Source organism: Xiphophorus couchianus, chromosome 1 (genome assembly GCF_001444195.1).
Source record: "Xiphophorus couchianus chromosome 1, X_couchianus-1.0, whole genome shotgun sequence".
In the NCBI taxonomy this organism is placed as follows: domain Eukaryota; kingdom Metazoa; phylum Chordata; class Actinopteri; order Cyprinodontiformes; family Poeciliidae; genus Xiphophorus; species Xiphophorus couchianus.
This window is the reverse complement of record NC_040228.1, coordinates 18660630-18685066: the sequence shown is the minus strand read 5'-3', so window position 1 is coordinate 18685066 and position 24437 is coordinate 18660630. Positions and strand designations below refer to the sequence as shown.

Here is a 24437-nt window from a genome sequence, read left to right as displayed (position 1 = left end):
GAAGGGAAAGATAGTACTTTACCCTCTCAAACACGCTAATCTAAACCCTCTTCATGTGATTCAGAAATACTTCATTGTCTGAATAATTCATTTTCAACTCTGAGCACTGAGCTGCTGCTCTCCGTTGGCCTACATCACATCACATGTCCAACCCTTACACCCTCACAGCCTGATTGCACACTAAACCAAACAAATAGCAGCCATACAACATAGTTATTTCCCCACATTCCTATTGCAGTAATTATGGCACCTTCGCATAGCCTAATCCTGAATTAAGACCCTTGGAAGTGTTCAGAGCATGCTACGTACCCACATGGCAGACCCTGAGGCTCCTCACACCACAGTTCAAGACAAGGCAGGTAGACACCGTCATGTGAAGCACAGAGCAAAAGACACAAAGAGAGCAGAGGAGTAACCTGGCTGAAACCGTGTGATGTGAGATGAAAAAAGAAACACAGGTCTGACTTTTAACGGCCACTCCTGCAGTCTTCAGCAGGCTGTGACCTCATCATGCTCTGTGCTACCAATGGGGATGCAACAAAACACACAGTGACACGCCACCTTCCTGTTTGTCAGTGCCGGTGCTGAACTTTCCACTGACAGTTTCATTCATATAGTTTTCATGCATTTTGCAGAGGATTTTTTTATTTTTATTTTTTTAAACCATGCTTTCTTTGACTAAATAGAATCAGAAAGAGATTTCTATGTTAAATCATTCAAAGAATTAACATTTGAATAAAAGCACATCAATCAAAACTGTAAAAAAGTCTTTTAATTGCACATAAAAGTATTGAATTCTTTTTTAAAAAAATGCTGCTGGTGAATGTTTGATATTTTTATCTCTTGCATGTTCGCGCTCCATCCCCCTCACAGCTTCCCTCCAAAAGAAAAATCATGCTTTGTGCCTGTCGATACCCACCCAGCAGGCCAGCAGTTTGTAATTGTCTCTCAGCCTCATGAGATGTGTGCCAATCATATTTTATGGTGACTGACGTCTCGACAGCTGTCAGGGCGATAATTATGGAAACTAATGGAAGATACTGAGGTTACTTTCCATGAGAAGAGGACAACCACAATATCCTTCCTGTTCTTCCTCTGTAGCGCAGGTAATGTGCGACTGTGCTGAACGGCTTAATATTAAGTCTGCTGCATTTGCTAAGGTGCATTTCACTTGCATCTGTTTTATAAAAGTGATGCAAGAGCAAAATTCACCTTCTGTAGGGAAGCTCGGGGAAATCGGTTTTTGTTGCACTATTGTCTGAAGCTGCTTTCAGATACATTCACACTCACTGAACCTTTTCATATTTTTGTCACATAAACTATGATGTTTTGTTTTTTTTGGTGAGATTTTATGTGAAAGGTCGACAGTGTAGAGCACAGTTGTGAAGGGGATGGAAATAATAAAAAAAAGTTAAAAAACCTGAGAAGTGCAGTGTGCATTTGTATTCAACCTCGTGTACTCTGGCACCCTTAAATAAAGTCCAGTGCAACAAATTACCTTCAGAGGTCAAACAATAAATATATTCTAAATGTGCGAAACTTAATCTTAGTATAATGGTTCTGCAAAGCCCTGAAGGTGTTGCTGGAGAACATCTTGATCATCTGACAGGTGAGTGTTCGATCCATCATCCTAAAATGAATATTTGACACAAATGAATACCCACCTCAGCTGACTGGCAAGGCAACGATCATGAATCAGGGACGGAGTTGTGAGGCTTATAGTGACAGAGACCCATGTCTCAGGTATGAGAATATGTTCATACAGTTCAAAGGAACACTCTATAAATCTGGCCTCTATGTAAGAAGAACAAAAGAAAGTCACAAGCTATCCTGTTTGCAGTTTGCCACAAGTAATGTAGGGAACCAATCAACTGTCTGCAAGAAGGTGCTCTGCTAAGAATCAGCCAAACTGAACTTTTTGGCAAACGTGTAAAATATTATGTATGGCGGAAAAGCTAATGCTGCTTATGCACCCTAAAAATATCACAATGAAAATACAAAATGATGGCAGCGCGGTGTTATAGAAATGTTTTTCTTAAGCAGGGACATAAGATTGGAAATTCCGACAAAAACAAAGAAGTTAAAAACAACTAAAAATCTGAAACTTGCGTAGACATTCACCTTACAGCAGGACCAGAGCAGAGCTACAATAGAAGAGTTTAGATTAAATTATATTCATGTAAGAATAGCTTAAATCTGTAGTTTTATTAAATCAATACTCAGAACATGATGTTCACACACACACCTACCACCCAATCTGAATGGAAATCAGTTGTTTTGCTTACAAGAATCGTGCATCATTTCAAGCATTGAATAAAAATGTACACCACACTTTTCAGATTTTTTTATTTGCAAAATAATTTAAAAACATTGCATTGATTTTCCATCAGCATTACAATAACACAATGCTTTATTTTGGTTTGACACAAAAAAGTGCAAATAAAACACATCGACATTTGTGGTGATTGCATAATAAAATGTGAAAACGTTCAAAGGGTATGAAACGGCACGCAATCATTTGATTTCAGTACGGAAAGAGTTTATTGGTGAGTAACAGGTTGCAAAATGGAGGAGCAGAGATAAGCAAATATGACATATGTTCAACTAACATGATGCAGTATTTTCCACTATTCAATAAAACGTAATTTTACTGTACTTTTTAAACATTTCCGCTTCAAATAAACGCCAATATTGCAAAAATGTAAATTATAAAAAACACAACAAACACTCAACCACTTGACCTTCAAGATATGAACTATAAAACTGGTGAGGGTCCATATTGCAGAGTGTGACCCCAGTTCTGGTAAACTGAATAGTTTACAACAATAAGAACAATGCAACAACTGAAACAGATTAATATCATTTATTTTCAATAAAACTCCCGAATCAAAACATTCGGCACATTGTGGATATTTTTATACCATCATTGCCCTCTTTTCAAATCACCAATCCTACCTACTGGGTTAAAACTATATGCCTAATCAGTGTTTGCTTTATGCAGATAACCCATTTCCACAGCAACAAAAAGATGCACGCCCGTCCCACTCAGCTGCTTCATACATAGTAAAAAAAGATGTAAAAGACAGACATCCAGCCTTAATATATACACCACAAGTACATACATAAAGCTGTATAATGAACTTCGGTTTTCAACATCCTTTTTAGGCTGGATAGGTCAGCATCCACGTTGAAGGAAAAGGTTGAGAGAGAGCTAAAAAAAAAAAAAAAACACAACACCCACACATTTTCCGATTGAATGGTCCTTCAGAAAAGCCTCACGGCGATGGAAGTTGAGCAAGACGGGTTCATGTTACGATTTTACTTTTCTGAAAGTTACAAGGAAGGAGGCATGTTGTGAAAAAAAAAGGAAAACGACAGAAAAAACCCCAAAAAGCTTCAGTTTCTTTTTTTAAAAAGTGTGCAAGCTCACATTCAATTGTGTCGTCCACAGTACATGACTTAAGGCAAGATATACATCTTATAACTGCACTTTTTTAATAGATTGTCACAATTTAAATATTTTAGCTCTATAACAAACTGTACAAATAAAAAATATTTTGGATGCATAACAGCAAAGTCACTCAACAGTGTTCAAAATTGATTTTTAAATGCAATAATTTACAAGTTAGTCTATTTGCAAACTCCCGTTTCCTGATTTTGAATTATTTTGCATGTCTTTCCTGTTCGATCCCTGAAGGATGCAGGCCGGCCGCAGTCAGAAAGAGAAGGACGAGGAGCATGTCTTCAGATTGCCCCCAAAAGGCCTGAATCCTTAAAGCGTGAACAACAATCAGTAACTGGGCTCGTCTAAGTCCTCGTCGCTCCAGTCAGGCGGTGCGTCCGTTCCAAAATATCGATCTCCAAAATTTCCTGCGCAGAATAAAAAGACTTTTTATAAACTGGAATCGGCTAATTTTCCCTTGATCAGATGAACCGACTTCGACACACTGTTTTTTTTAGCTTAACAAGTGAGACTAAAAAGGAAAACTAAAGATTCAAACAGCACTCACCAATGCCGGGAATGATGTGAAAAACATCATTGACCTTCTTGTCCACGGCTGTGGTGATGATTTTCACCTGTGGGAATGCGTAGGCCACTGAATGGACTCCCATTTCCGCCATTAGCAAAGAAACTAACAGGATCTTGTCCTCCTGAACATCATGGTCCTGAAAATGAAAATAATAATAATAATAATAATAATAAGAAGAAACAGGTTAAATATTGAATGCAGCTTAATGAATGCAGAAAAAGGAAGATTTTTGGAGCAATCAACACCAGCAAAACTCGAACAGCCATCATGGCAGCAGCCCCAGTGGACACAGTGCAGTCCATCAGAATCACGTGGTCCTCACTGATGTCTTTGGGTAGACGAAGGTAATGAAGCTGAAAATGTGCAGACAGGATGTGTGTGGTTAATACCAAAAACGTGACCTAACTGACCTGCTGCTATATTCGGGGCTCCTGCACCTTCCTAAAAGTCGAAATTAGGAGCGCTTCAAACACCTGCTCATTGAAACCTTTATAATCATAAAATTGCATGCAACCATTTTATTTTAATTACTTGTCCAGTGAAGTTAAGTTTTAAACTGCGTTTACTGAGAAACAGAAAGGTAAAGCAATTTCAGTTTTAAACACTTTATTCAAAATTCAAGAAAAACATGACTTAGAAGTGTTGTTGAATGATGCAGTATTGATTGTTACATTCTCCTCACTAGTATCAACTTGGTATCCATATGATTAAAAAGTTACACAACTAAAGATCTACTATAAATAAATACATAATTAAATACAGAAATAAATTTAACAGAACAGTGAGCTCTATTAATAAACTATACTGATAATATACTATTATGAAACAAGTTTGTGTTTTTGTTATCATCACATGGAAAACACAATTATAGAAACAAGCAAAACAAATCTTGAAAAATATTTTTTTAAATTCCTTTCAACTTTACAAGCTTAGTGCATAAACACGCACATTTTTATAGTACTACACGATTACTATACTCTTAAATTAGTTTGGATTTATATGTATGGTCATTATTTGTCAGACCAGTTATATTTCTATTTCAATGTTTTTTCCCAAACTGGTCAACTGCAAGGACATATTTGCAGGAATTAAAAATAAAGTCTTCCGATTCTGAGTTAAATAGATCCTTGCAAAGGAAAGTATGTTTAGATAGTAATGTGTGTCTAACAGCTCTGATGTTGCTACAGTAGTGATCGTTGTACCTCAGGTTCTCCTGTGTCCTGGTTGGTCTGGATGAGGATCTTCCCGATGCGGACGTCTTTACAGACGGCCCTCAGGGCTGGTTCCATGGTCTCCCCAGCTCTCAGGATGGACACCCCTGTAATCTTTTGGAGGAATAAATTAAAATGAAAAGAAAATCATTTTAAGTGGCTTTAAACTGTGACTATTGGAAAGAAAGCTAAATGAAGCTCACTCACTCTCTTCCCATGGAAACTCCTGCCTTCGTAGTCCTCTCCCTGGGGGGTCTGCACTATGTGGACCTGAGTTAATATTGGAGAGCATCACAGTATAAACACAGAGCTGTTCAGAATGCTGTATACTGTACTGCAGACGTCTAGAACATACATTCAGATATGCTAAGGGGCATTAGAAACTCATGTGAGTGAGTGAGAGATGCACACAGCAACCCAGAATTAAGGTTTAAACTTTCCATTGTGGTGAGTTTCTAAGTTTCCATGCTTGTGTTGCAGGTCATCTCAGGCTGCATGTCTCTTTCTAACACAAGCACTCCATCTTTCCATTTGTCTTTATCTTTTCACACTGTTCACATTTTAAAGCCATCTACATGTTTTGTTCTCACTGCGTCCTGAGCTGATTGTTGGCTGCCTTTATGCTTATTATGTTCTACAATGCAGACTCCATGCGGCACAAATTGATTTATTTATATGTATTTAACCTGAGAGGGGAGAAAGGAGAGCGCTCGCTCAATCAACAGGCGCATCAACCTCTTTGAGTAGAAGATGAACTCATCGCGGCTGGTTTCCTTGTTTCTAAATGAGATGATCAGTGAAAAAATAAGAGTTACAAGGTTTATTCTGACAGCAGAGGCTTTACTTTGCTAAATCTTCCATTAGGGTATTTTTCTTGAAGCTTTTACCTGATGATGGTGTGCATGCCCCTGACTTGGGGTGTGCTCTCCAGAACGCTGAGGGTCTGGGGGAGGGGTTGAGCCTGGTGTGCAGAAGCCAGGGCTGCCCTGTAACCACAGCAACAAATAGTAAAGCGGGGGTGGCAGAGGGTGAGAGTGCCAAAAACAGAAAGAAAGATGGACAGAGACTTGAGTGCAAGCACAAATGGAGGCAAGCGCAATTAAGACTTGTGCAGAAATCTTGTAGAATTCACACAGAAGCGTGCACACACACTCTGTATATTCATATTCAGAAAATACACACACAGGTGAATTTACATGCAGATAAAACATTAAATCAATAAAGATCTTTTTTTCTGTAGTAGTTAGAGAAAATTTGAAAAGCAAAACAAAATTGCAAAAATAAAAACCACAGAAAACTGCAGAGTGCAGTTTTAGCAGAGACCGTGAAAATGGATAAAAAAAAAACATTACAACTAAAAAGAAATCAAAAATATTCTTTTGAATATTATTTGTAAGAGTAAAATAAATAAACGTCATGTTGAAGGGAATATAATACCATATTTCAACAAGTAATGTGAAAACCATCTACACCTAACACTTTCTTTGTTTTTCAAAGCTGATAAGTAAATCACAAGGCACTTTTCTGAAATTTAAAATTGTGTATGAAGGTAAATTTCATGCATATAAAGTTCGTCACAGAGATATTAAATTAAATTCCTCTGTATTGTGGTGGTTTGTTACATCTCAAAGCTACTTCTTTCAGACAATACTTCTAGACTCTTCCTTCACCTTTATGGATAGATACCCACGTAAATATTTACTTTGACAACTAGAATTTGAGCTGGAGACTTTGCTACCTGTACAAATGCAGTTCAGATGAAATGCCATCACTGTTAGCCAAGTGTGTTTCCGACACTGGCTTTTTTTCTTCATGCTGTTTCCTTTTCTAGCTATTTCTCTATTTTCAGTAAGAAAATTACAACGTACATCTGAAAAGAAAAACTGATATATGCCCTTTAAACAAAAACAAATGAAAAGTGTTCTTTTTTTTAATTGGTCTCTGCTTAACCACTCAGACATTAGGTCTGAAAAAACTAACTGGTTGATTTTGATTTCCAGAGGAGCAGAAACACAGTTATAAACACCCAGTGATGCAGTTATGTTGACACTACAAAATATCTACACCATCAGAAACATTACAGATTAGCCAAAGGCAAGAAAAGAAAGATTGTAGCAGATCTGCTCACATATCCCAGCGAAGTTTCCTCTAAAGGGAGATTATTTTTTTTGGCAAGACAACAATCACACAGAAGGGGACAAAGAAAAGACAAACAGATAAGAGAAGACAAATGAGAAGAGACACAACATCAGGTGAATGAAAGGATGAAGGTTGATCAGACAGTGTAAAGTGTGACAGCTGCGACTATGTAGAAATATGTCAAATTGTCATTTCAATTACAAAAGAATCGAAAAAAAACAAAAGAAAACCTCAATAGTGGATGTATTCCATAACATTAAGAAAGCCTAGAGCTATAGTCCATGGTTTCACATATTTCTACAGATACAGAAGAAAACAGAAGTATTGCCTTTTGGATCAGATTTTGATATCTGCATGTGCATCCAGTGTGTGTACGCGTGGGCGGTGCACAAGCGCTGGTGCGGCTGTCACTCTTTCACCGTGTAAAACAGTAAAGGTTGGTATTTCAGCTCACAGGCCCCAGCACATCCTGTGTCTAAAGACAGACACCGAGCTCACTTCCTTTCTCTGTCTGCCTCATGTACTGTGGCCGACATTCAATGGAAAAACTCGCTGCTTTGTAGTAGGGTATTGGAAACTTTCTCTGTGGCTGAGGTATGTGATAATCAACAATAGTTGCAGCGAGCGCTTCCTTTCTCTTTCTCTGCTTTCTGTTAAGAGTCTCTTTCCCTCCGTCTCTGTTGTTGCCACTTAAAGGAGGGGTCAGTTGCTCAGACTCAAGGCTGTATTTTTAGACACAGGAGTCAGGAAGAGTGTGAGCTGTCATTTCTTTAAACATAAAGAGAGGAAAAACCAACACCTTTCACTGCGTACTGGCTGCGTCGCACCACGTTTAAACTTTTTAAACTACAGTTTCCATAGATTTGGAACTGGCCCACAGATTCAGATTTTACAGTCTTGAAACAATCACATCCCTTTAATGTTTTTTCCACATTTTTCTCACATTCCAACCACAGTTCTCATTATGCTTTTATGGGATTTTATTGGGTAGACGAACAAAAAGTTTAATATTATTGCGATGTGGGAGGAAACTGACATGTTTTTCAAACAAATAAACATGAAAATTGTGTCATGGATTTGTTTTCACGGCCCCTGAGTCAATACTTTGAAGGACTAGCTATTGTTGAAGCTACAGCTGTGGGTCTTCTGTGGCATGAGAACTAGTTCTGCGCATTTATAAACTGATTACTGCCCTGGTCTCAGGCTTCTTTGTTTTTTTGCAGCCTTCAACTCTTAAGGAACTTGTAGGCCAAATGATTAATTTTAGTCTAATGCTGTGTAGGATTGTTTTTTGTAACAATGGCTTTCTTTGTTCAACCTCACCATTATGGCTGTATATGGGAAGTGACGGGACTAATTATCCCGAATAATGATTCTCCCAGTGGATCTCTGAAGCTCAACTTGGCTGGTTCTCCGATTTAATCTCTCCTTACCCAGCCATGTCTTGGTAGGTTTAATGCTGTGTCACACTTTTTCCATTTTCAGATGATGATTTGAACAGTGCTTGATGAGGTGTTCAAAGTTCGGCATATTGGTTTAGGACTTACCTCTGCTTAAACACTTTCACATCATCTCTGACTTGTCCGCTGTGTTAATTGATACTGATTGTTTTCTAACGAAGCTCTGAGGCATCCAAAGACCTCGTTATTATATACTGAGATTAAATTAAACACACATATGCACTTTATAATGAGGCAACTTCAGAAGGTAACTGGCTGCACTGTATGTTATTTTGGGGTGCCAGAGTAAAGGGATTTTTTATGCGTAAAAAAATAAAAATTGAAAATATGATTTTTCTCCCACCTTCTGAAAAAAGACTTGAAGTTTGTGGCTGTAGCGTGACAAAATGTATGAATATTCTTTGCACAGCTCCGTAACATATTACTATAAAGTGGACGGCTTAATTCCTCATTAATACAAGATGCAACAGCACCACCTGCTGATGCGTCCTGGCAGCCAGCACGACAGAGAGGAAGACATGCTGGTTTGTGCTCAGCGCTTTTTCTATCCCTTCAAGTGGAAAGCTAAAGCAAGTGGTGAACTGGGAAGATGTCGAAGAGAGAAAGACAGAGGATAAAGGCCACACTACCTGACGCTGAGCTCACGCTGTGAGCAACGGAGGGTGAGGAGGAGGGGAGAGAGTGAGAGAGCAATCCATCAGCAGCATGTGTGATACTGTGTTTGTGGTGGGGAGGACATAAAAAAAGCAAACGCCATGGCAAAAAGTGCTCCCCACAAACAAAACTTGCGATTAGTGTAGTGGTACAGGAAAACCAAAAGTCAGTTTCATATGTCGTCTCATTTTAACAAACATATCATTGGTGGGATCACAGGTTGTGTAATGTAGAAAGAAGCAGTCGTGCCTTTAAAGACAAACTTGTTCTTTGTGTCCCAATTTCTTAAAGCTACGAGTCAAACTTTCTGCACAGAATCAATCAAAGTCTGCTGAGATACAAATTGTCATCAATAGAGCAGAATATCATGGTCAGTTTTTCTGTTTGTGCCATTTTGCTGCAAGTCATCACTTAAGATAGAATTAACCATCCTAAGCACATGAGACAAATGAATCTGGCTATTAAATAAAGCATCTGGTCAGTTATTTTCTGTTTGCTTTTGCATTGTTTTTATTTTTGCTTCTTTCTTCACCTGCTTTTAATTAAATGTCCTTTTAATGACAATAAAAAACATGGAGTAATTTTTAAAGATAACCAAAGCAGACTGGAAAACAACCTGAATTCTTCATAAACTGTGTTGAAATCTACAAAACCTCTTCAGCGTTCATTAAGCCATCTGATCAGCTTGATGTTTGTGCCTTTTTTGGTGTTATCAATTCAAATACACACGAAGCAGAATTTACAGTTTCCCTCTTAAGTGCATGTCTTCTAAAAATGTGAAATTCAGCAGGAGAAAGTCAAGAATACAAATCCAAAGAAATTTAAAACCCTCACTAACACTCAGGCAGTTCAGACATCCTCCACAAGAGGGCATGATGACCCTTGCATGCTAAATATAAAAATGGGCGTGAGCAAAAACAACTCTACTGAGTGCATATAGTTAGGAAGTAGTACTTAAAAATAAAAAAGATGGAAAAAATGAAAAGGAACGGGGCTCTATTGAAATCTATTATAATATCTCATTGCTTAGATTTGTGAGTATGACCGTTCTTACCTCCTCCAGCTGACTGTGAACATGCTGCACAATCAGGTCAATGGCTACCATGTTCCCACCACCTGACAGGATGACAGAAGTCTGTAGTTTCAGGGTTTATTTGTCTTTTAGGCCACAGCTTCGACTTTTATCTGATTCTATCTGATTCTGAACTAGTCCATGCAGTCAGTGTGTAAGCGCTCACCACGTGGCACCACTAGATCTGCCAGGCGCATGGTGGGCTCGATGTACTGCTCAAAAGCGGGCTTCACAAACTTGTTGTATTGTTTGATGACGCCCTCGATCTCTCGGCCTCGTTCCGTGATGTCCCTCCGCAGCCGGCGCACTAAACGGATGTCAGAGTCGGTTTCCACAAAGATCTTCATGTCGAGCAGCTGCCGGGATGCACCACAAAATTAGAAATGTTTGGTTATATGAAGCTTTAGTTCAAACTGATAAACATAAAGTGAAAACGACACTGAGAATCTTATTGGTTGGTGGTGAATTCACCTCCTTTCAGATTTCATTGAATTATATTTCATAATAAAAATGATGGTGAAATTTTTCGAGGCAAAGACTACTGTAAGTTGATTAAGCTTATATTTTTTTGGAAAAAGTCCAATAAGGCTGAAACAAAGGGTGTCGTAACCTAGAATTATTTATTGTTCTTACAATTTGTGTCACATTTATTGAGTATAATGTTTTCTTTTAATTAAATATATTTCAGTAATGACAAGCTTATTGGCAATATATATATTGCCAATATGCTATTACTCAAAATGTAACTTACATTTTACATAAAAATAATGTTTCATTTTTAATTATAAGTAAATAAAGGTATCTAGAATGCACAGTCAAGCTTGCAATTGGCAAAGTTTGTTTAAATATTTTTAGAAGTTATTTCAGTAAGAGACCCATATAAAATAACAGTTAAGGTAAGGACAACTTAAACACCTGCTACAATGAAAAAGAGAAAAAACAAGGGCACATTTTGAATATCCATATTAAATAAGTGACATTTAACAGCTAAAAACAAAATCTAGAAAGTCAATCAAATGTATCTTTGCAATTCTCTACTCATCTATATCCACCCACATGTGCATACATGTAAGGTTTCTGCATTTGTTTACTTTGCAAACAGAGAAAATGAATATATGTGTCTAATTAAAAGACCTAGTAAGAAATGAATACACTAACGAAATACACTAAAGCAAGCTTTTTCAATGATTTGCAGATCAATATTCATGCCGTACCTGCAGGAGGGCTTTATCTGCAAAAGACATGATTCCCTCAAAGATGATGACACTAGCTCCATATACAGTTTTCTATAAAAAACAGACACAAAACATTCAAGTTAAATGCCCATAGAAACAGTGATATAATGACAGATCAGATTCATGAAGTGATATCTCAGTAAGTTTTAATAAATGCTGAAAAATGATCACTGTTGCAAAAATATTCCTACCTCTTAAATGGTATCATAGACATTATGACAACGACTTAATTTAGTCTGACTGCTCTTCCCCTTCACTCTGACCAACTTAACTTTCCCTGCTGAAGAAAAAACACAGCATAATGCTGCCACCACCATGTTTGATGTTTGATTAGCATCAAACATGGGCAATGTGAAGTGTTTAATATTGAGTTTCCACTACATGTGTATGCAGGTTTTGGTCAGATCAGATCTGGGCCCACATGCCCAGAGATTATCAGAGTTCTCTCAGAGAGCTCCTAGCTTAGCCTAAAAAATTCCTGCTAAGAGTCCTATCTTAGCATCAATCACTTAGCATTAATGCTAAGTGATTGATGCTAAGAGTGATTGATGCAGCTGCAGCTAGGTGTGATGCTATCTTCTAGGGACTGTGATTGGTGGATACACAAAACAAAATAAGACTAAAAAACAAACAAACAATAATATGTTGATAGAAATTAACCAATCATACACTCTAGACTGGATAAAGAAAAATGTGTCATGATGATGAAAATGAATTTATTGCCACACTGAATCAACATGTTTGATGGCAACTTAATTTACATTCCCATCATCATTGTGGTTTGTCATGGCTTCTTGCCATGCTGGTCATTTTATTAGGTCATCTATCAAACAGATGGAATGGTATTTGCTCAGCTGTCAGCAATTTACTGGGATTGTTAGCTTATATAAAGTTGTTTGATCAATACAAAATAGGGAAGTAAAAGACACATAACCAAATAGGACAGAGAAGCAACGCCTACAGCTTTATCCATTTTATAGAGAATATTTCTGCTTTCTGTTGATATTTCTTCCCATCTTAAGACACTCTTATACTAAGTAAAAGTCCTCCTCAACACTCCTAACATTTCATGAGTTTAGGTGCTCTCTAAAAGCCTAAGGTGCTTTGGGAATTAATTTTACCATACCGAGGTGAAATTCTAAAACAAATCTTAGAATTCCAAAAAATCCAGAAAAAGATTTTTCTAAAATGTCATCAATAGGAGCTACGTTTGCTCTCTGGATTTTTTGTCCAGCATTTTCTTTTTGTTCTGTTCTTCATAGGCTTGTGCTAAATTGCACAAGCCTATGGTCACCTTATTTGACTTTCCTCTTGCTACTGCTCCACAAAGGCCGGATTTGTGGAGCGAATGCAAATACACACAAGCTTTTTCAGGTTTTCGTTTGTAAAATATGTAAAAACTTTAATAAAATCCCATTGAAATAGTTTTTGCAACGTGAATAAATGTGAAAAAGTTAATAAAAACAGGCCAGGCTGCGCTCGGTCGTCCTTACCCACTCTTTCTGTCTCCCATGAGTTGTGAAGTCATAGACGGGGATTTTCACACTTTTGCCCTGTTTGAGTTTGCGCAGGGTGTGTGTTAGCAAATCAAAGTCGAAGGCATCTGGGTGGTCAAAGTTATAATCATTCCTGGCTGCCAGCAGCTGCTCCTCAGGGGACAGGACCTGAGGACAGGCACATCGTTTCAGCACAGCGCGACTTTTACTGTAAGAAATTAGCCTGTGATGTTCTTGCTTATGCAAGAACGAACCGAAAACATTTCATAAACATGAAATAAAAAAATATCTGCAATGCTCTATCACAATCATACACAGTCAAATACTGCCACATGATATACACATGCTTGTGTGAAAACACTGATCCCTTCAAGAGCAGTCGAAGTTAGGAACCTAAATTTAGTAAAACATCATGCGCCACTGTGACGTCTGTACCAGGTGCTGTCTCTGTATGTATGCGTGTGTGCGTGTGTGTGTGTGTGTGTGTGTGTGTGTGCCCTTAGGCTGGTTGTGCTTTGAAAAGCCCAGACCTCCTATTTGGCAGTTTCTGAACACCAACACCTTCTTCTTAAGTGAGCTGATTACACACTTAATATGATAAACTGATGTTCCACGCTTTGTGTGGGCTGTAAGCTACTCCACCAGAAAAAAATGAAGTCGCTAATGTACAAAGAAATCCCTGTTAGCGCAGCGAGAAAACAGGCTGAGAGCTGTAGCGGTGCTAGTCCTTGGTCGGGTATGACCCCCTGCAGAAAAGGATTACACAACCAGCGCGGGCGAACTTGCAGAGGGGCAAAAATGAAGTCTCTTATTTAATTGAACTTCACTGCACTCTTTTTCTATTCAGTCTGGCCTCTCTCTCCTCTGTCACTCCTCTTTTCCCCCTCAGGATTCAAACTGTATTATATTTTGGTTTCTTTTTCTTCCACTATATTTCTGTCCTTCAGGCCAGTGGGAGGATTTAGGGGAGGCTGATGTGAGTAGGCACCAAAAATCTTTCAATTTAATGTTATGGTCTTATTTTCTTCAGTCTAAATTAACTTGCATTGATGAAAACTATACAAAAAATGTATATGTGTACACACACACACACACACACACCCGCCTGCACACGTGCAAACACACATCGGTTCATGTCAGACACGCTGCATCATTATAAGTACCTTATAAAAAGAGTCCATTGAGAGTAAAACAACCCATGGCACATCTAAAGCTTCAATGATTTTCCTGGCAACTGTGGTTTTTCCTGAAGCACTGCCTCCACAAAGACCTGTCAGGATAAGTTGGGGGGGAAAAAAAGACGTTACAATATGTATTTATAGAATAAATAAAAGACAAGAGCTACACATATCAAAAAATGTATTATCATACAATTGGTGCATGCAATATTGATATTACAAACTAATGTTCTTAATATAATCTTTATCAGCAATTATTCCAAGTGTCACAGATTTTGCATGCATAACATAATCAGCCTGTTGGATTTGGAGCCTCACTGCAGCCAAACTGCCACAGATCACAGTGTCGCGAAAACTAAAGGTCACAGAAAGAGATAAAAAATATTCCAATGATAGAAAACAAACGCAAGTGAGAGAAACATTTTGATAAATTGCAAAACTTAAAAATATATATCACTACTACATGACTTTCTAATATTATGTAGCCTAACTGTGATGTCATATAAAACAAGCATGAGTCTTACTACCAGCAGGTTATTTTTTATATTATATTGAGAAATTATTGCCAGACACCAGTGGATTCCCCATAAATATTACTATGCCAGAACAAGCAATATTTGTTGTTAATAGTTTTTTTTTTTATTAAAACTTTAAAGCTTTAGTAAGCAAAAAAAAGAGCAACGACAAATCTGCCAAATAAGGAAACTAAAAATGCTTTAACTGTGACAGTAATATTTTCCAATATAAAAAGACAAAAAGGTCTTATGATATTAATTTATCTCATAATGTATAGAGCATTGGCAGACATTGCTGCCATGAAAATGCTCTCAAAATATTGTAGGGATGATTATCAACCAACAAAGTGTCCAAATCTTGCTGACACTTAAGAGTGTGTGAGTAATCCAAACATTCAGTTGCACCTCTCAGGTTGCGAAGCATCGAGGAAGCAACGCGTAGGAGTTTTTCTCACTTCCTGCCTTACTTTCACTGACATCCAGCTCTTTCTGGCCTGCGTTGTCTCACACTGTAGTAAACAATTCGGGTCAGAACCCAATGAAATTGGGTTCTATTTGTACGCTCTGTTTACATTTACATCAGCTGCTTTTTATGCAGCTGGGAAGAGGATCAACAGTTTGGAAATACAGTTTTCACTCATCACTGGAATACAATATAAAGAAAAGTAAATCAGTGTTAATTTCTGCAAAGTACAATTCTTATTAAGTATGACTGTTATGTCAAACTTGTCAAATCTAATTGAAAATGGAAAAAAAATACATATATCTTTTATTAGATATCAAGGTGGGACAGTTTAGAAAAATGGTTAAAAGGTGAATTTTTGACTTTCTTTTTATTACTGAAATGAAATTCAAAACCTTTATGTAAAACATAGAACACTAAATATATTACCCAATAAGCAGTATTTAATTTTTTGACTATCTGAAGCAAGTTAAATACGGTGGTTGTGACTCTGCTTTTGACTTCATTGGTTTTTCATCGAGATTGTGCAATGAACTTTACGGTTTGCAGGAAGCAGCTATGTATGTTGTTATAGTTATGTTGCTCCCTGTTGACAGTTATCAATAACAGATTTAGGCAGCTTTAGAAAACCCTGTTGTCAAAGCAAATCTCAGTAGATATATATTTTCCTATATGGAAGAGTTAGTAATGGAAAACACAAGAATGTTTTGATCTATGTGCCACAAACAAGTCAGATTCAGGATGACATTTTTTCACTCAGTTCATGAGGAAGGCTGTACTCCTAATCAGGCTGGTTGCTGAAATGCATCATGGGACTTGAGGTTTTGTCACAAAGTAAGGAAACACCTCAGTCAAAACACAAATGATTACATTTACTTTTTAAACACTTGGACCACGGAGAACAGTGTTTTCCCCAAAATATATACTGTACTATGCTGTTATGAGAAAGTAATCTTAATAAAACAAATTTGTACATAAACTGTATTTCTGCAGTTTCCTACCAATGACGAAGGCCTCTTTGGACTGTGTTCCATGCTCGTTGTACCACGGTGGGCGACCGGCTGTGTAGATGGTTCGTTTGGAGGTGAGGAGCAGTGGAGGCTCAGATTTACACTGGCTGGTGGTCCGTTTCCTGGGAGAAAGACCCAAGCTGACAGAGGGCAACAGCCGGTCCAGCGATCCCTCACTGCCTCCACTTTAAATAAGCAAACACAAAAGAGATCCCAGGGTAAGTGTTTAGAGCAAAAAAAAAAACACATTACATAATGAAAATGGTCCAGTTAAATGACAAACTGTACCAGCGATGACCTACTGTATCCCCAGCCATTGGTTAATGTTTAGTTTATTTTTTACATCTTCAGCAAGTGAACTTTGTACACCATTGTGGAAAAGGCAGCAGGTAAAGAGGGCATTTTTATGGCTGATTTTGGATAAAAGCTTAACAGATAAAGAAGTTCATAAACAACCTTAGGTCCTGGAGATAAAAATGGGTTAACACCAGATTTTAAATTTGTCCCCAGCTTTTGCTAAAAAAAAAAAAGAAGATAGCCAAACATTCCTTTAGATGGAAGCAGAGACCTGTGTGTATAAATCAGCTCAGGCAATTCAATGAAATGGATCCAACTGTTCAATCAGAGCACAGGCACAAAGACTTTAAAATGTATTCATTGCCCTTGGACTTTTCATATTTAATCACAAGCTTTGTTGTGTTTTATTGGGATTTTATGTGAAAGAGCAGCGCTAAGTGGAGCGGGTTGATTGGGTGACACTTTGTAGAACCAACTGTTGAAATTACATAATTCTGCAAAATAGCTCAAACTGAATTGGATTGGGCAGAAAATATATAGTATAAAGTCAAGTAGACATAGTTCTGGACTTTGACTAGGCCATTCAAAACCAAGAATATCCTTGGATCTAAATCATTCCAGAGTGGATTTGGCTGTCCTGCTGAAAAACTACCCTCCACCCAAGACTTTACAGTCTCTCGCTGGTTGTTCTGCCAGACTTCCCTGCATTTAGTGCCATCCATCGACTGACAGTGTCATGCTGTGGGAACACTCTTTAAAACAAAAAACCCTGATCACTGATCGACAGCCACAGAGGAGGAAAATCTATTACCTCTCCCTGCAGTGAGCTTTACTAATAACTGCTGAGTCATGCAGTCAGTTGTCCAACTGAACAAAACGCATCGTCCCAGTAATGAAAAAGGTAAACAAATTACAACAAGCTGATTCAAATTAGACACAAGGTTCTCACTGGACAAAGACACAAAGTGAATTTGCATGAACTACTCAAAGCAAACACAATGGACATTCAAGTCTTTTGCAAGACAGAGAAGCAATGCTGATTACTGCAAGGACTCTGTGACTCATGACCAAAATAAAGTATCTACAGAAACTAATACTGAGTTGGAACAGCAAAAGTGGAAATACAGCTGCTTCACTTTGCAGAACAAAAGCAATGCAGCAACTAATTGCTTAATGGAACTGTTTCCTCAGGCGAGCTACAGATCAATTAACCCATAATACTGGAAAAAAACAAACATTATATTGTAAAATCTAGCAGAATATTGTTAAGTAATAAAATCCTAGGAGAGCGCAAAACAGTACAAGTAAATTTTCAGATTACTCTGAATTTCATAATTGTCATTTAAGTTTTTTGCAAAAGAAAAAACCCCTCAATTTTTGACCAAAAAAATGAAATCTAACCAGTGTCCAGTTTTTAGCAACACTTACTGTAGTATGCGAGACATCCACACCTCACCCAGACAGGACTGTAAAGAGCCAGAGGCCATAACTACAGGCTATAAGAGAGGAATTCCAAGACGTCTGCTGTCATCCAGTCAATTCTCTGCCTCTAAAATCTTTACTCAGATCACATAGTTCCTCGGGTAGTCAGGAGGCGGTCGGGAAGCAAATGAAAAACTGACAAAGATTTATCTTATCTCATCAGAGTCACCTGAGTGAAGCCAGGGAGTGTACTCAGACAACAGTCAGAGCTACACATGAGACGCGGCTCGCTCAAACTGGGTTATCAGTTAAAGCCAAACCACGGTGCCATAATAGATTAGCCTGGCTGATGGTGCTGATTCATGCTCTTGCTCATTGCTCCAAAATGCAAAGTGCACACCATGGATGCAGCTTTGAGAGGAGGGAAAAAAAGGACAAAAGGTCAGATCGCAGGTAAACAAGAAAACTTTTTGGAGTGCGCGTGTGAAAAAAGTAAGCTGGTAAAAAATTTAGCAATTTTAAAATATCCCCAGAAATACATAAAAATGCCAAACATAAACTGACATTTAATTACTTAAAAAAAATAACAAGCTAGAGCCTTTCTTGCCTCAATTTGTATAACAGAGTTGATTAGTAAGACAATACAGTCGCATCATTCCTCAGAGATCTTCTCAGTAAATAAACAATAACAATTTGATTCAAAAGACAACTCATGACGACATTGTTCCACATTCGGAGAGGAAAAAGGCTCCTTTGGAACCTGAAAATAAGATGTCAACATTGAAAATATATGAATAAATAAGACACTTACCTGCCATCAGATATTAGAGTCCAACAGCCAGATATTCTAGCTCCTGAGTAAGCTGGTATAGTGTTCATGACAGGAGCAACTATTTTGGATTTGCTTGTGTTTTAGTTCAACACTTCTGCCAACAGGTAATAGTTTTAATACATCGGAGCACAGTAACACGTTCAACCACCACGCCCCTTGTTGCAAAACATCCAGCGACACTAAGGAGTTGGAGATATGAGGGGGTATTAACTTGGGTGAGAAACGAAACTTAAAGCATCTGTTTAGGTTTCAGATTCTCCTTTCTTTGGACAGAGGAAGACTCCACAGCCTGGTTGTTAGAGAAAACGACAGAGTGAAACTGCAGCACAGTTTTTCCCTCCTCTTTCTCTGCTCCTTTTCTCTGCTCCTCCCCTTTGGCTGTCCAGCCAGCAAATCTCAGAGGATCACCTACCCCTTTCCAGATTATGTTCATTAGTTTGTATTAATAGCATCAGGTTAGAGCTATACCTTCCTAGTACTGGCACAAACACACATGTCTCATAAACAGTTTGGACAGTCAGTGACGCAAAACGTGGCTGGAGGGGGACAGAGCGACCGGAGAAAAGCGACACAGACAAGGAAACTTTTAAAGAAGGAATAGACAAACAGGTAGCTGTCAGAGCACAGCAACATCTGCTGTCCTCTGATGTTGATTTTATCCAAAGAGGAGACGCCTCGGGCTGAGCTGAAGAGGTGACAAGACGGAGAAAAAGAGGGAAGGGAGGAAGATGATGGAGGAGGAGGGCGGGGAGGACATGATGTGCTTGTACCCTGCAGAGACTCACTACGTCTCTGCCTTACTCAGAGACTGGAGATGTCAGCACCACTGAAAACAAACACACACACACACACACACCCGCAAGCACACACACAGAAAGAGCTGTGCCTCCTCCCAGGGTTCACTCCCACTGAGGACGGAGGGAATAAACAGCATGATGAAACCCAACACTCCTGCTCAATCAGCTGAAAGTCTGAAGGACGGCCGTTGGCAATGTGCAAGTTGCACCCTTACACTCCTCCTAGGCCAGGCAAAGCAAATATTAAGTCTTTATTTATTTGTTTATTGCAAATCTATGCAATTAAAAATAAAAAAATAAAGAAGCAAACAGATTTACTTTAAACCAAATTGTCAAACCCCTACAGCTATTCTGACTGTACTACACACATCCAGCTTCTGTTTTCTTCCTTGATCAAACTACAATGGAATTCCTCTGATCGTAATCACAGTTATGGAGCCGTGGCCAGAGCTTTAAAGTGCAGGCTGAAGACAGCTGCAGCACAAGAAAGCCACACTGAAACAAGAAGCTCCAGTTAGTTGCTATGCCAAACATTCAAAAAACTCTCTATGGATACAAAGACGCAAAGCCAAGTCTAACACAGCAGAGGCAGCCTGGGAACAAAATATTTATCTACTGAAGGCATGATTCAGATTGAGTCTGAAATGAAATGCATTCTGTTGCTATTCTGTTTAAGTATGAGTCAGACATATTTTTACACAACAAGACTAGGCTGTTTATCTAGAAAAACAAGATTTTCAATGAACTACCACACAGTGGAGAACACGAAACTCATCTAAAACCAATCACTGCGAGTTACAAGTTTTGTAACTTAAAAACTTTAACGAAGACATTTTGAATACTTTTTCCTTATTCCATATTATTTTGTAAGTGAAAAAGTTTAATCGCAATGAATGTCCCTACAGTGCCTTGCAAAAGTAATAATACTCCAAGTACAGCCTCCAACTTCAATGCACTTTATTGGTGTTTTTGTGACAGACCAACAAGATGTGTGCGATACAGACTTAGAGTTTTATCAGATTTTGTAGTACTATTGTGATAAAAGTGATGAGAACTATTTGTTACTTTTGTTTTAGGTAAATGTTTAACACTGCATGACACAGCAATGTCAGTCCCACAAACACAAATACAGGTCTTGAAAAACAGCCACATATAGTATGACTAAACTTCACACAGTAACTGTATTAATCATATTTTCAAATTCAAAGATAAATCAACATCCTTCTCACAATAGGAAATTTCTCACAATAAATGATAAAGAATATGTTAAATACCAACCCCTAAAACCAGCATAAAGTAGTGGAGTGAAAATGATAAATCGGTTTAGTATTTTTTACAAGTAAAAACATTCCAAGTGCATCAAGAATAGATTTTAGGCTCTCTTAAGTCAGTACCAACTTTTAATTAGGACTAAGTCTCTATCCGCTTTGATAAAGAGTGACATTAATGCCCATTCTTTTTTTGTAAAACAGCTTTATCATAATCATATTCAGCTTTGTCCCAGTTTTAAGTTTTCCTTCAATAATGGCTTGTATTTAGCAACATTCATCTTTCCTGTAACTCTGACCAGCACCACAATCCCTACTGAAGACAACCTCAATATGACACTACCACTACAATGTTTTATGGTGGGCACGGTGTGTTCAGCATTATGTGTAATGTTCTCTAACAAACCTCTGAGACCTTGAAAGAAAAGCTGTAGTGCTTAGATGAAATTATTCATTGTTCACAAAGTAGGTGATTTCTGAAGGTCATTGATTGCATTGGATGTAATTTAGCAATATCAACGTTAATAGGGTTGAATGCAAATGTACAACACACATTTCTGATTTTTATTCATAAAAATCTACACACAATTATCTGTCACTTTGCATTGGTTTATTTTTAAATTTCTAGATAAAATATATTAAGTTGGTACTAATATGTATGAAAGGTGATTAATATGTCTGCATTTTCCATTTAAAACTAGCGATGAATAGCTCAAACAACAATAAAATATTTCACACTCGAGCACATCTTAAAAGAAAAGTCATTTAAATATTAGAACTTAACAAGACTTAGATTTATGTGGAGTCAAAAATCATTCGGTCCTTGCCCTTTTTCAACTGTACATTGTAAGCAAGTCATTTCCATGTTCGATCCCCTTTTGAGGGCGTTTTTAATATCTGTGATAGTTAGGTTACGTAAATGAACAGGAGCAGGGACGTATGGTACTGTGCTAGTGCAGTGGGCTGATCAGCAACGCCCTCTGGTGGTACTTCATGGGATCAACCTTCATGCTGCTGTGATGCAGAGATAATTTCTTCACGGCATAGCACGTGTACCTTAAATTACACTATTGGCCATTAAAATGCGAATTTCTTTCATTCCGTAACCATGAACACAGGGCAAATATAATAAATTAGTCCGGAATATTAAAAAGATTAATTTGTATCGCCATACAAAACCTAAATTAAAGTGGACTGTGGTCAGTGCCTTACCGTAATTCATGCCCCTCGGTTATATACGTGTTAAAAGTTTTAGAGCATGTATTGCTTAATATTGTTAGCTCATCGGATGTTTCAAAATATAAAGTTATATCAGGAGGCCACTTGGTGTAAAATGGGACACGATGGACGTGTATATGAAATTTGTATGTGCCTAAAATTCTACCTAGAACCTAGCAGCTATTATAAGTGTCAGTTTAATGGAAGGAACAGTGTGAGTGGTAGCATCCGTGAAGATGCTTAACTATTGCTGAAATAAAAAAATAAATATATACATTATAACAATCTATAAAAATGCAAAAATAGTCCAAAGTTTCAAACGGCAAACACCCCACCCTGAAAGAGGAGTACCTGTTGGAAACAGAGCAAGTTTTCTCCTCGTTGTCCATCTTAGCAAGCCTTTCTTCCACGCTAACGGCAGACATTGCTTTTCTCTGTTGACAATCAGGTGTTCGGTCCGCGCTGAGGCATCATGGGATATGTAGGCGTTTCGTTATTCACTCTTCGAACGCAGTGCAGCGTTGGCTCTCTGAAAGACTTCAAGCCCTACAATGCAATTACAGATTTTTTTTTCTCTCCCTTTTTTTTACAGTAAAAAGCATGTATAGTGCAGTACGCTATGACATCACACGGGGCCTTTCCCAAAGCTTAGTGAAGTTTAACAGCGCAGAGTAGATATATATTTATATATATATATATTTAATTATTTCTGAATGTTTTATTTTAACATTCATTTTTTTTTACTTTCTTGGCTACTCGTTAATTTGATGATGAATCCTGCTGCGGCTGCATGTATGGGAAATCCTTCCATTTCTTAATAATTGTTAAGCGTTTCATGCTTGAAAAGCTCAGTAACTGTCATAAACACTTACACAGCAAGACCCCACAGAACTGTCATAATGTGTGTCATTTCAGAATTGAATGCCACAATGCGATAAACAACATGTGCACTGTTGAAATTATTCTATGGTGTGCCAAAAATGAAATATTTACATGGGTGTTTAATTTTACAAAGTAAATAGGCAGTTGAACTGATGTCTCATATGCTACAATGTGGTGAAGAGAAGGGATGAGGCTGGTTAGTCTACATTCTGACCCTCATCTCTTTTCATGAGATTTGAATCATGACTCAAAGAAACCTGCTCTTGGTTATCAATAGCTGAAATGAACTTCCTTCATAGGGTAGTTCAACTCAGCCTTAGAGATTGGGTGGGGACCTTTCTGAATTAAAACAACAACAACAACAAAATCATTTGAGGTCATTTATGCATTTGATCAGGATACCTGCTGGACACCTCTTTTGGTGGATTTGAAAACAGGAGAAAGAAACTAGCAAAGGTGCTAACAGAGAAATTAGTTTCTTTCCTTAAGGTAGCAGTAACAAGAATAAATTCTTTCTGACACTTCATATCTAATAAGAACCCAAGTAGAGAACTCTTGGGAAACCTTTGTAGGTTCCTCCAATAGTAACATTTGTCAATATGGTAACGACAGGTTTTTGACAGTGACACATTATTTGTCACACAGCGTACAAGAAAAAAACATTTTCAAATTGTTCTTGAAAATGTCAAGAACAAGCTGCAAAAACACAATGGTGTCACACTATGTTTTTTCAACCTTGTGAAAAACATGCATACCTTGTTTAAGGTATGCATAGTCCTCTAAAACTCTTTTAACTTCACTACAACCTTTACCAGTTGTAGTGAAGTTATCGTGGATATATTGTACATAATGTGAATGACATTTAAAATAATACTGCTAAAGACCTTGCATATATACGACACTGATTTAGTCATCAAACTTTATTAATTAGTTAAGGGATACTAATGCACAGGTAATACAACAAGTTTTGGGAGAAAAAGTGTAACAGTTCAGACACAAAGGAGGAACTGATTCCTCCAGTGTTAAGTACTATACAGCTTAATTTCAGATATGGAAATCTTAATTACATCATCAGTCTAATTTTATCTGTTACCCAAGTATCATAAACAGTTATGAGCCGTCGTGCAGCTCTCAAATATTTCATTACAATGGCCGGCACCAGTCGGATGCCAGTTCCTGCTTTTCAAGTAGGTAGCATACAAAACGAACCAGGGTAAAATTCATAGGCTAAGAGGATTTCTAAGGATTAACCTTGGT

General features: G+C 37.8%; 1 protein-coding gene across 5 annotated transcripts; it reads right to left on the bottom strand.

Annotated features, from left to right (window-relative positions):
* Positions 1–2329: 2329 nt before the first annotated feature.
* Positions 2330–22781, bottom strand: uckl1b (uridine-cytidine kinase 1-like 1b). 5 transcript variants are annotated; one of them, XM_028015061.1, is made up of 15 exons: positions 22650–22781; positions 16456–16649; positions 14462–14568; positions 13296–13466; positions 11782–11853; positions 10734–10923; positions 10550–10611; positions 7371–7390; positions 6130–6228; positions 5929–6022; positions 5450–5512; positions 5234–5356; positions 4277–4384; positions 4011–4167; positions 2330–3870 (listed from the first exon to the last, which is right to left on the bottom strand). In XM_028015061.1, the coding sequence occupies exons 1-15, from the start codon at positions 22721–22723 to the stop codon at positions 3791–3793; spliced, it is 1614 nt and encodes a 537-aa protein (XP_027870862.1). In that variant the 5' UTR covers positions 22724–22781; the 3' UTR covers positions 2330–3790. The 5 variants fall into 5 exon arrangements, with proteins under 5 accessions (XP_027870862.1, XP_027870869.1, XP_027870879.1 ...); XM_028015068.1 differs by lacking the exon at positions 7371–7390 and adding an exon at positions 9471–9487 and having other exon boundaries at positions 3736–3870; XM_028015078.1 differs by lacking the exon at positions 22650–22781 and adding an exon at positions 18995–19332 and having other exon boundaries at positions 3736–3870.
* Positions 22782–24437: the final 1656 nt, after the last annotated feature.

Bases quoted from the DNA above. Each gene is read 5' to 3' on its own strand.
- uckl1b (XM_028015061.1), bottom strand. From the start codon at position 22,723: ATGTCTGCCGTTAGCGTGGAAGAAAGGCTTGCTAAGATGGACAACGAG. The intron at 6,229-7,370 runs GTGAGCAGATCT...CTGTGGTTACAG, and splicing joins AGGAAACTTCGCTGGGATAT to GGCAGCCCTGGCTTCTGCAC. The intron at 4,385-5,233 runs GTACAACGATCA...GCACATTTTCAG, and splicing joins AGGACACAGGAGAACCTGAG to CTTCATTACCTTCGTCTACC.